This window comes from Tupaia chinensis, unplaced genomic scaffold (assembly GCF_000334495.1).
Source record: "Tupaia chinensis unplaced genomic scaffold, TupChi_1.0 Scaffold000453_1, whole genome shotgun sequence".
NCBI lineage: Eukaryota > Metazoa > Chordata > Mammalia > Scandentia > Tupaiidae > Tupaia > Tupaia belangeri.
The window spans coordinates 453341-466428 of NW_006159960.1; the positions used below are offsets into that span (position 1 = coordinate 453341).

At 43.5% G+C, this 13088-nt stretch overlaps 1 protein-coding gene and 1 long non-coding RNA gene across 2 annotated transcripts in view; one reads left to right on the forward strand and one right to left on the reverse strand.

Moving 5' to 3' along the window:
- The window catches only part of CRB1 (crumbs cell polarity complex component 1), a 207944-nt gene extending 195976 nt beyond the window's left edge, over positions 1-11968 (forward strand). Inside the window, exon 12 of the mRNA XM_006155425.2 lies at positions 11313-11968. Coding sequence (XP_006155487.1) covers positions 11313-11528 — 216 coding nt within the window. The 3' untranslated portion in view covers positions 11529-11968. The remainder of the gene's footprint in view (positions 1-11312) is intronic.
- Positions 5405-13088, reverse strand: part of LOC114009077 (uncharacterized) — an 11631-nt gene continuing 3947 nt past the window's right edge. Inside the window, exons 3-4 of the long non-coding RNA XR_003550547.1 lie at positions 11988-12046; positions 5405-5466 (exon numbers count right to left, since the gene is read on the reverse strand). This is a non-coding gene — a long non-coding RNA (uncharacterized LOC114009077). The remainder of the gene's footprint in view (positions 5467-11987; positions 12047-13088) is intronic.

Genomic DNA, 13088 nt, shown 5'->3' on the forward strand with positions numbered 1-13088 from the left:
GAGTGCATGGGCCCTATAGCAAAAAACTCTCAAAAAAAAAAAAAAAAAAAACCGAGCAGAATGGCAGGGGACTTGGCCATGAGTGGAGCCAGGAGTCTAGTAATGAGGTAAAGGGGTTCAGGCTGGAAAAGCAGAGGTACTAGCTGCTCCTCGTGCTTTGTGACTTACACGCTCCAAGTCTCCAGCTGGTAACCCCTGTTTTCTAAAATAGAGAGAAGAGAAAAAGAGAGAGGAAGTATGAATGTCCCCCAGTTTCTCTGATCCTTGCATGGCACAAAATAACATCTAGTATTTCACCTAACTGGGACCAAAAGAACAATTCACACATGGAAATGAGAAGGGGCTGCTGCTTATGTGTTGTTTTGGGTTTTTTTGTTTGTTTGTTTGTTTGTTTTTAAGAATAATTTATTTAATTTTAAAAGACAGAGCTGTTTATTTATTTATTGGAAATTTTTGTTATAGGGAGCATGTGGTTGCCAGAGAGACAGAAAGACAGAGATAAAAAGCAAGAAATCAGCCCCCCAGCAGGGATGGCCACACCACAATCTTTTCACCTTCATGCTGCTCTTGGAATTTTGGGCATGCATTCACAAGCGCCCAGTGTGAGTTTAAGCCATGAGGTCTGGAACTCAAACCATGGTGAGCCATGTGGGAGTCCAGCAATGTAACCAGTATGCCATCTGCTGATCCCATTATTGTTTATTTTTTAATTTGATCAGAGAGAGACAGGAACAGAGAGGGAAGGAAAGTGAGAAAGCAAGCCACCAGGTCCAGGACTCAAGCCACGGCCAGCCGTGTGGGAGTCCAGTGCCTTAACCACCACCCCACCTGCTGGCCCTGGGGTTTGTCTGCTTTTAATCATCACTAGCAACTCCTGCTTGTGTCAGCCGATGACATGAGGGCAGGGAAAGGTAAAAGCATATAGTTTGGGGTTAGTTCCTCCAATAGCACCAGCTCCAAGTGCCGTCAGGCCCCCTGGCTCCTGGCTAACCACATCAGTGTTTACCTGCAGCACCTCTGAGATGGCACCGCCCTCCATGGGCATCCAGAGTTCCTCTGTCACACACGTGCTGAGGTTCTTATTAGGGACACTCCCAACGGGGAGGAGCCCCATGCCGGTAAAGTGGGTACCTATCTCCCTTGCTGCTGGGCGAGCCCTTGAACTAACTCACCTCCAAATCTCAGTGTCTCTTTGGGACAGATATGGTTCTGGGTACTAGAGAGACAGCCAGAACCAAGGAAGACAGACATCTGTGTCCCAGTGGAATCCTACTGCTGCAGGGAGACAGAACCAGAGAGACATCAGCCAGGGCTGTGTGTGTGAGTCAGAGCTGATTGCAGTTAAAGAGGATGGGCAGGGAAGGTGACAAAATAATAATACCTACCTAGCTGGGTTATTAGAAGAATGAAAGTGGTTTCTGTGTATAAAGCATCTCATAGGCCACTGATGGGGGCAGGAGAAATGATGAACTATTATCTTGAAACAGTAAATGTACAAAACGCAATGAAATCTGAGTTCAGGCTGCTGGAATTTGGTTCTTGCAGGAGACAAAGAAAGAGAAAAGGTTTATCCATGAGGCCTCATGTTCAAGTGAAAACAGTTTCAGTTGCACCACCTGTATGAAAACAGGCTTCAAATCTGTATGTGCGTCTAACGCTTCTGCGTCAATCTGATGGCCTAGGTAGGAAGGAGGTCGTGAAACATCAGGCCGAGAATTGTCAACCTGGTGCCCAGGCCAGCAGGGCAGAGTCTGTATTGCCAGTAGCAGCGTGCTCGCACTGAGTGTGTGGTCAGTAAGTATTTGTGACTACAGGGATAAACATGTCCCTTGATGACCAATGGCAGGGCATGCCTCACATCTCAGGAAAACTTCCTTTTTCTCATTTGCCTCCAGCCTCTGCACAGGAAATTTCCACAGAAGCTATTACAGCCTCTCCAGCAGGGGTTGGTGTGGGAATCTTCCCTGAATTGCCCCTCTAGGCTCAGGCTATCGTGTCAACTCCCAATCAGCCTAGCTGCAAGGAATTGTTAAGAATGTGAGAATATGGGCAAAGACTTGATGGATTCTTCGTTTTTCCAGCAAGGGGTTCAAACAGCCTCACACACCCATGGAGGGGCCGGAAGTCAACACTGTCTGGGTCTCCACATCGCTACAGTGCCATCGAGAGCACAAGCCTTGAGCTAGCAGGTGGCATGGTGGTTAAGGAGCTGAATTCCCACATGGCCAACCATAGTTCAAGTCCCAGATAGGTGGCTTAAAATATATGCTGGGTGTGTGCATGTGCATGCCGGAAATCCCGAGAGGAGAATGGAGGAGAAGGGACTGCAGCGTGGCCATCTCATGTTATTTCTCACTTTCCATATCACTATTTCTCTTCTGTGAGCAAATGTGCCCTATGGCAACCCTCCCCCCAACACACACACCAAAATAAAAGACCACTTTTTTTATTTTTAAGAGATATTTTTGCTATAGGGTGTGTACATTCACTAGAGAGAGAGAGAGAGAGAGAGAGAGAGAGAGAAATAGACAGAAAGCCAGAAATCACCCCCAGGGAGGATGGCTATGCTGCAATCCCTTCTCCTCTATTCTCTCAGGATCTTGGGCACACACATATACACCTGCTGTGATAAATGGCTGGGTCTGGGATTCGAACCATGGTTGACTACATGGGACTCCAGCAATGTAAGCATTATGCCATCTACTGGTCCCGAGCTTGTGTCTTTCTGGAAAAGCGGAGCACCAGGTGAAGAGATAGGGCAGCACCAGGAGTAGATGATACTCAGCCTGCAGAGCTGCTGGCTCTCCCTGCCTCCCGCAGGGCTCTCAGCCAGCATCTCTGCAAGTCCCTGGGCCTTTTAATCAGTAAACCAAGCATCTATGCGGCTGAATCCCCCTCGGTTGTGCGAGGACACTGCCCGAGCCTTCTCTTAGCTTTTCAAGACTTTATTTCCCCTTCGTAAGTGTAGAGTGGGCAGAACATTTATGGTTGACAATGGGCTGCTGTAGCAATATTAATTTTAAAAACAGAGTTCTGGCACATAGTCAGTATTACTATGGAAACGGCTGTTTCTAGCAATTTCCTGATAAGATGCGGTTCAAGGACCAGGTCTGTGTGGGAGGTTTCTGCCGTCCACCAAACCGAGGATCTACTTGTTACAGTAGTAATTCATAAGAACTGTAATCAGAAGTCTTAAATATGGAATGAGTATTCCTCCTCTCTCCCACTTTTCTTTTTTTAATTTGGGAGATGACAATTATAGAGATGTTTTATTTTGCCTTAGCTATGCAGACAGAAATAAATATTCTGACCAGAGTTGTAAAAACACATTTAAAGTAATGTTTCCATTAATCACTAATTCTCATGATAGTATGGTAACGCATGTTAACACTAAATGCACATTTCAGAAACTCCCGTGTTGAAGCTGGAATGTAACCTGCAAGCAAATGGCACAGGCAAACATTTTCTGTTTTTCTCTTTTTTGGGGAGATTTTTACTATAGGGCGCATGCGCTCGCCAGAAAGACAGAGGGAGACAGAGAGACAGAAAGCTAGAAATCACCCCCCAGGGGGGATGGTCACACCGCAATCCCTTCTCCTCCATTCTCCTCTCAGGATCTTGGGCACGCACACACGTGCCCGGCGTGAGTTTAAGCCACCGGGTCTGGGACTTGAACTGTGGTCGACTACATGGGAGTCCAGCGACATAGCCATTATGCCAACTGCTGGTCCCCCTCCATGTTTTTTCTACATAAATAATAGAACTGAATTCTGATAAGGACTCAAAGTAATTCATCCCACCTTAGTGTTCTCCAGGAGCCAATGTTTAACCCCAAATAGTGCCACTTTTCAACCACAAACATACATCCGCTGATTTTATAAAAACCCTTCTATGAGAGAAAAGGCGTAAAGGCTGATGGCGGAAGCTCTGGCTCCTGAATTCCCCACCTTAAGTCAAAGCACTGACATTTTTGCCTCCACTCCCTGGGATCGTGAGGCCAGTCGGGTTTTCCACCAGCTCTTGGATGTTCCCTCTTTGGGGGCGGGGCTCCTAGCAGTGCGCCTGTCGTTTTCCTTGTCCTCCTGAATTCCATCGTTGGCCCTCAGTCTCATGACAGGCAGACCCTGATGCCAAGGACAGATACGATCTCATTTCTTTTTCTTTCCAGACACATTCGCTCATTCTGTGCTTTCAAACTTAGACAAACCGACCAGCTTTCCATTAGGGAGGGAAGAGTTGATTCCAGTGGGCCTGTGTCCTCCCAGAGCTCCCCGTCAACCTTGGGAAGGTGACAGAGGAATGCCCCTCATGGGCCCCAAGCTCTGCTCGGAGTGATGACATTTCACAAGAGTGGGTTGAGGGGGCTGAGAGGTATGGGAGGAGTTCTGAAATCCAGGCAGAACCAGGCAATGGCCACCCTGGAAACTCACAAAAAAGAGCAGCAACGTGGACCGGGTTCCCATCTGTGCCGACGGCCAAGAGAGCTCCGTATGCTCCTGCAGCCTGCCCTTCTCAGCCCAGCTCTGAGATGCACGACTCACTGCCCCCTACAGGTGGGGAAGCAACATGTCTATGCTTGGTAAACTAAAGAAGTGGGGGGAAAAGGGAAGCAAGCCAAGGTCTTTCTGTATTAAGTACATGCTATTTTCAGTCTCCCTGTGGAAGAGGGAAGCAATACGTCTATGCTTGGTAAACTAAAGAAGTGGGGAAAAGGGAAGCAAGCCAAGGTCTTTCTGTATTAAGTACATGCTATTTTCAGTCTCCCTGTGGAAGAAACAGTATGAAATTTGGGGGGATTTTAAATGAAAAGCACTAACGTATGGTCCCAGCACATTCCAGCCTACAGTGGTCAGATGAGAAGATTCAATATAAGTTTTGACAATTCTACCTCGAATTGCTGTAGGTCCTAAAAAGGCCACACCCAGGTATTGTTTCACAGGGAATCCTTTCTTGGAAGACAATAAAATACCTGCTGATTTATTCCGCAGATATGGAGTCAAAAGTAATCTCAGTTTAAATTCATCACAAAGGGCTGGCCTGGCAGACCAGTGGTTATGGGAGCCAGCTCCCACATGACCCCGCACGGTTCAGGTCTCAGGCTCGATGGCTGGAGGAAGACACTGGGCACACATGTATGTGTGCCCCAAGTTCGACAGGATGGAGAAATGGAAAATGCGGGACTGTGGCATGGCCACTTACCATTGCAGATACTTTCTCTCCTCTTGCTCTTTCCCCCGACTCTGGTGAGCTCACACACCCTCTGGCAATTTTTTTCAAAAAAAAAAAATCACACGTAAAATGTATATTTAAAACGGATGTTGGTGGGGCAGCAGGTGGGGCAGTATTAAGGTGCTGGATTCCCAATGGAGAAATGGAAAATGCGGGACTGTGGCATGGCCACTTACCATTGCAGATACTTTCTCTCCTCTTGCTCTTTCCCCCGACTCTGGTGAGCTCACACACCCTCTGGCAATTTTTTTCAAAAAAAAAAAATCACACGTAAAATGTATATTTAAAACGGATGTTGGTGGGGCAGCAGGTGGTGCAGTATTAAGGTGCTGGATTCCCACATGTACTACTGCAGTTCAAGGACTAGACCTGGCATATTATTAAAAATCAGGCCAGGCACATGTGTATGATTACCCCAAATCCCAGGAAGAGAATGCAGGAGGATTTGCAATGCAGCCATCCTCCCTGGAGGGGGATTTCTCACTTTCCCTTTCTCTGTGCCTATGATATGAAAAATAAATAAATAAATAAAAATAATTGGGCCCAGGCAATGGCACAGTAATAGAACACAACTGTCTACAAGGCAAACCACATGATGGGAAGATTGCTGGGTCATACTCGGAGGAACATCCTGGGTCTGCATTGCCCCATGATCTGGGCAGGCTGATCTGGGGGTGGATCATGGCAGCCGGATCCTACCCAGGGCACTATATCTCTGCTTGTCAATCTCCCTCTCTCTGCGTCTCTCTCACTCATGAAATCAACTTATAAACAAAGATGCTTACCTAATATCTGAATACAGATGATGGTATGTCAGTTTTAGAAAAAATAATTTTACATGCTTTTGTAATAAATTGGGAGTATATTTTTTTCAGGAAAAAGGTTTTTCCAAAGCACAGCCCATCCAAACAGCTCTGCTTAAATATCTGCCTTTGGAGGCCTCCATCACCAGCTTATGTGCCCAGCAGTTTCAACTATCAGAAGGTCCACTTCATTCCAGTGCTGTATATATATATTTTTTTCAGTGCTATATATTTTAAGCACAGTTGAAGAATAGCAGAGCAAAAAAAAGAAAAACCTTTCAACCATGGGAAGTCAAAAGCAAAGGGCCCTCAAGAGGCAATTTCAAAGCCCTGCTCATTCAGCTTCCCTCCAAAGCTTAATGACATGTCCTGTTTGATACAGTTAGCGGAACTGCTTCATCACAACTTTACATGAGGCTTTGCATTGCAATATTCAGCTTGTAGATGGCTCCTGTGGTCACACTGCAAGGTCCTGAAGGAGTTGTACTTTATTTTGTGTACGAAAAGAGAATTAGGAATAGTGATAAATGGTATATGAATGACTACTAATGTTTTTTGTGTACTGAGAACTTTCTATAAAGGTTGTGTTTTGTATAGTTTGCATTCATTGTGTTTCATTCAGTCTCATCCTTTAAGGCAGATATTAATATTCAATTTTTTTTTTTTTTTAGAGATTTTTGCTATAGGGCATGTATGCTCACTGGAGAGACAAGAGAGAAAGAAAGAAAGAAATCACCAGGGGGGATGGCCATGCCACAATCCCTTCTCCTCCATTCTCCTCTTGGGATTTTAGGCACGCACACACCCAGCATGAGTTTTAAGCTGCTGGGTCCAGGACTTGAACCATAGTTGACTACGTGGAAATCCACCAACATAGCCATTACACCATCTGCTGGTCCCAATGCACAATTTTACAGGCGATGAAAATGAGTCTCTAAGACGTTAACCACCTTCCTAATGTTCACAGGAGTGGCTGAGACATGAACTGAGTCCAGTCCTCTGCCTCTACAGGGTGAGCTTTTAACTAATTCCTTACACGGCAGGACTGAAAGAGATGGGGTTGGACTCCAGGCTTTGAATCTGCTCCTTCATTCTTTTTTTTGTTTTTTTTGGAGAGATTTTCACTATAGGGCGCGTGTGCTTGCCAGAAAGACAGAGAGAGACAGAGAGGGACAGAGAGACAGAGAGATAGAAAGCGAGAAATCACCCTCCAGAGGGGATGGCCACATCGCAATCCCTTCTCCTCCAGTCTCCTCTCGGGATCTTGGGCACGCACACACGCCCGGCGTGAGTTTTAAGCCACCGGGTCCGGGACTCGAACTGCGGTCGACTACGTGGGAGTCCAGCAACATAGCCATTACGCTAACTGCTGGTCCCAGACCTGTTCTTCTTTCTATATCCTTTTTTTTGTTTGTTTGTTTGTTTGTTTGTTTGTTTGTGGCATCACCCTTCATCTACTTATCCAAGCCAGCAATCAAGCAATCACAGGAATTTCTACCTCCTCATTCTCCACATTGACTAAGTCAGCAAATGGCAATGCTGCTAATAATGCCTCCTCAGTCCATCTCTCTGGCTCCGCACTGTCCCATCTGGTAACTACTAGCTTATGTGGCTGTTAAACACTCGAAATGTGGCTAACCAAATTGAGATGTATTGTACGTGTGAAGAGCACACCAGATTTCAAAGACAATTTTAAAAAAAGAGAAAGTATCTCCATTATTTATTATATTAATTTCATGTTGAATAATTTTTATACTTTGTGTGAAGCAAGACGTTATTGATATTCATGAGTTTCTTTTTCAGTGTAGCTAATTTATAGTTATATATGTGGCTTCCCCTTATGGTTCACATTATATTTCTCATGCACAGTGCTGCTGTAGTCTATTTTGTTCTATCTTAGGTTCTGAATCTGCTCCTTTCTTCTTTTTTTTTTTTTTTTTTGGAGAGATTTTCACTATAGGGCGCGTGTGCTTGCCAGAAAGACAGAGAGAGACAGAGAGGGACAGAGAGACAGAGAGATAGAAAGCGAGAAATCACCCTCCAGAGGGGATGGCCACATCGCAATCCCTTCTCCTCCATTCTCCTCTCGGGATCTTGGGCACGCACGCATATGCTCCTGGTGTGAGTTTAAGCCACTGGGTCTGAGACTTGAACCACAGTCGGCTACATGGGAGTCCAGTGACATAGCCATTACGCTAACTGCTGGTCCCTTCATTCTTATCATATTTCTGAGGCCTGCAAAAGAACTGCTGACCATGTCTTGGTTCCTCTCAGGTCACAAGTTTCGTCAACCCTTTGGCTCTACCAGAATCGTGGTACTAACAAGGACTCATGACCTGCCCAGTGAGTCCCTTTGCCTTTCCACTACACAGATGACAGGGTTTAGGAGGCCGTAGCTTCCCAGGGTCATCAGACTCAAGCTGAATAATAAGAGAAGGGCTCAGAAAACAGGTGAACTGGTGACTGCTCTGTGGTCTGCATGAGTGTGGACTCTCATCTAGAGCAGCCATTTACTCCTGAAAATGACCCGGTTTACTGGACAGAATCAGATTAAATCAATATCTAGTTACAACAGTGTATGGTATCTAAAGGTTCCTATTAAGAGGACCAAAGGGTTTTGCTGCTCAGGGGCCATCTGCCCTTCTATGTCCCAGACTTTTGACCTTTCAAGACCATGTCTAGGGCTTTGTTGACTTTTCGCAGCCCAGAGTTCTTTATTGATAAAAAAGAAGAAATTACTCATGGTTTTGCATGTCCACAGTATTAGAAGGAAAATGTGTGCTCTAGTTGAGTTAAACTATTCTTCACAAAAACTACTGAATTCTATGAAACTCTTATTTGTTTTACTCCTAAAAGTCTAATAACTGGAGAAGGTAATGTTGACATCACTCAGAATTGTTCATGGTAATGGGGAATTAGAGAGGGGTAGTGATTATTTCTAAGTACCTAACAATACCACATCCCTGAATGTTTTCTTAACACCTGAAACTAGCTTTTCCCAAACTGAAATTGTGGTCTTCCCACCTAAGCCTATTTCTCCACCTATGTAGCCAATTTCTATGAGAGGAATCACAATTTACTGGTCACCTAATGTGGAATCGTCAGCCATCTTTTTCTTCTGCTCTCTCTGATCCCACCCATCTGACAACGGAATGATGTTGACTACTGAGAAATTTCTTTCAACCATGTTTTTCTTTTAATGTTCATTCTTTTACTAAACTTAGATCTAGTTAATTTCTTATTATGCCTAATAAATTGAACTGCTAATTTCTCCACCTCCAGTTTCTTCCCTACCTTCGCTCTTTCCCATCCTCCACCCTGTCTCCAGATCTGATCATTGTGTTCTTGCTTCAGCACCTTCTGTGGCTACTCTGACTATGGGACAAAATCTGTATTTTAGTGTGACATTCAAATTACTTGACAAGATTCATCTCCTTTATAGTTTTATCTCTCACCAACTATTTTAATCCTCTCTTAATTCAAATATATACATTCATGGACAAGACCTTTGGTCACGTTGGGTTTCTTAAGATGTCCTAAAGTTCTAAGAACTTTTTTATTTTTATTTTTTTACTATTTTTTTTTTTAATTTTGCAGAGGGCATGTACTCACCCACAAGAGAAAGAGAGAGAGAAAGTATGAAAGCAACTCCCACAGGGGATGACCATGCCACAATCTCTTCTCCTACATTCTCTTTCCTCTTTCCTTTTCAGGATTTTGGACACACACACACACATACACACACACACAGTGTTTCTCAAGCTGCTAGATCCCAGGTAGTGTCAGCCACATGGGATCTATCCCTTTAACCATTATTCCACCGGCTGGACTACCTTTGCCTTTAAAACTTTCTAATTATTTCATCTAAACAGAATTTCCTGCTTGGAGTACTTGAACATTCACTCAGCCTTCAAAGAACGATCACATGTCTCCTTCCAATTGTGCTCTTATACCCCACAAAATTACATTAAGACACCATCATAACACATGCAAATATGTGTCAGGATTATCTGTGTTTGTGCCTGTGTGTATATGTCTCCTACTCTTCTCCTGTTCTCAAAATCTTAGCTTTAGATTCCAAACTTTGGTTTAATTTTGTAGTTTTGCTTCCTGAAGGGTTAGTAAATGTCTATAATAAATAGCCAATAAGTGTTGTCAAATGAAAGAACAAGCAAATGAACCATGTGTACGCAAGGCTCATAATGAGGAGACCCAAGAGCACATTATGAAGACATTGTAGTATTACAGGAATAATATAAAGATTTAAACCAAGGCACAGGCTACAGAAAAGACTAAGGATAGCGAAGATGTTTAAATTGCCTAGGTTGATAAGACAAACTTCCATTTGTAATAGTAGATTGGTTTAGTAACGTGGGACTTAGTCATAGAGAAAAGGAAATGAGAAGGTAGAATCATTTGGGCCTGCTGTCACCAGAGAAAGAAATATTTGGGGGAAAAACATCAGTTAAAAAATTTAAATCATGTCTGCTTTTCTGTCTTTCATATTTCTATGCAACTCGATCATGATTTCATGTTATCTGTGACTAAATTGCTTCCCAAAGTGCTTTGCAAACACATTGGAATCAACATTAAAGAAACCATTAAGTACGAGTGACATCTCAGATTCAGAGTCGAGAGCCCCAGCCAGATTCAGCTCCTCCTGCCAGGGCTCCACCCCTGGCTTTCCGAGGCTATAGGTCTGAGCTCAGCATTAAGCTCAGGTGCTTTTACAACCAAACATCCAATTGTTACATCAAATCCCAATCAAAGTGATGACGGTGGCCAGTGTCTGCCAGACCAGGACCTCCCTGTCCCTCTCTCTCAGGATCCTTCCCATGACAACCTACCAATTTAAGTTGCTTCCTTTTCTCCCAAAAATGTCTGTAAGACAACTATTTCTTTAACCCATAATCGGAACCTTTGGCAAGGGGCAGAAAAGACTGTGAACACATGCCTATAGGTTTGGAACTGTTTTACACATGTACGTGTGAGTTCACCTTTTGCCTTTGATGTCACAGGCATGATCTCAGTCACTAAGACATTGAGTAAATATCACAGGCATTTCATGCTACACTTTCTATTGACCTTAGATGCTAGATATAGGATGGCTTTCTCATCATCTGGATTAAGGAAACCTGACTTTCCTCCAATGCCTTGGTCTTTTCATAGTTCTGAGCGAAGTAGCTCGTTGTCATTGGTTTTCATTCCAAGGCAGTTCCGTTGTTCTGAATATTTTCCTTTGCTCTAGAATTCACATAGCATTTATTTCACTCCTTGCAGCTGGCTGACGACTTGATCTCAGACATTTTCACCGCCATTGGCTCAGTGACTTTAGCCCTGTTATTGATCCTCTTGCTGGCTGTCATTGCTTCTGTTGTCACCTCCAACAAAAGGGCGACTCAGGGAACCTACAGCCCCAGCCGCCAGGAAAAGGAGGGCTCCCGAGTGGAGATGTGGAGCACAATGACACCCCCTGCGATGGAGCGGCTGATCTAGGAGCCTTCTGTCCCTCTGAGAAAGGGACCCACACACTGTGAACGTGATGACTGGACTGAACTGGCTTTTTTACATACCTGGAGAGTTTAATTTATGAGTGGGATTACAGTGGAACTGTGGGAAGCATTCCTTTGACCAACTTGAAGACTTAGATGGTGGTTCAACTGGACAATGTTGTTTTATTTTATACTAGCCAATCACCAAGTTTGTGCCAGTAATTTTAGCCTTATAACTAGCAGAAATAATCTTCCAGAGAACAGTGTCTTCTGGGAAAACCTCCTGTGACTGTCACTTAAATTTTACTCTTTGTAACCTAGGGTCAACTTTTTAGTTTGCCTTCTAACTGCCAACTGCCACTCCCTCTCACCCTAACCCCCCCCAAGAAACTATAGGAAAAAAAAAGAGGATAGAAGATATTTCCCACTCCTCCTATTGTGTGTAAAAGGATTTTGTACATACCTATGAGATGTTCACTTTTGTTCTTCATTCATGGATTTACAGAAAGCCATAGGAATGACCTGTCATGTAAAAAGTGACCCAACGTTAACAAATAAAAATTGAAATGCGGTTGTTCTCCTTCCTATTTTTTGCCTTTGTGACATTGCAGGTGACAGAAGTAAACTCCAGGATCATTTGAAAAATCTGCTGATGAATTAGGTTTTTTTTTTTTTGGAGAGGTTTTCTCTATAGGGCGTGTGCGCTCGCCAGACAGACAGAGACATAGAGACAGAAAGCGAGAAATCACCCCCCAGGGGGGATGGTCACGCCGCAATCCCTTCTCCTCCATTCTCCTCTCGGGATCTTGAGCACGCACGCACACGCGCCCGGCGTGAGATTTAAGCCACCGGGTCTGGGACGTGAACCGCGGTCGACTACGTGGGAGTCCAGCGACATAGCCATTACACTAACTGCTGGTTCCCCATGAATTAGGTATTTTAACTAAATCATCTCAAGCTGGTTACAGTTTGTACAATTCTTTGTAAAGAATTGTTTAAGGTCAAAACACATCCTATACAGAAATCCAGATAGGAGGAAGTTTTCAACTTCTCAAGTCTAAAAGAAGTTCTTTTCTTCCAACTGCTTTTTAGTAAATCAAGATCAAACAGTGATATTGTCTAAAGGTAAGGACCCAAAGTGAAATGAATACACTTTAAGGTGCAAGACAGCAAGACTGTCTGTGGAAAGAAAATACCAGGTCTCCTATTTATGTATTGGTCTACATAGAATCTGGTTATATTTTTACATATGTTTACAACATCTATAAAAAATATTATGCAGAATGTAAATAAAAATTTTAAAAATATTATAAGATCATATTATGATAGAATGTAAATACAAATTTTAAACATATACATAAATACCTGGGATATTGTTCAAAAATTTTAACTACATTAATTCTTTTACCATTTATTTACTTTCACATTTTCCCACAAACTTACTTTAAATATCAAAGCATTTTTGCTCATACTCCATAGTTCTTGATAGTTAACAAACAACTTTCAAAATTTCAAGAAACTGGGAACCAGCAGTTAGCGTAATGGCTATGTCGCTGGACTCCCA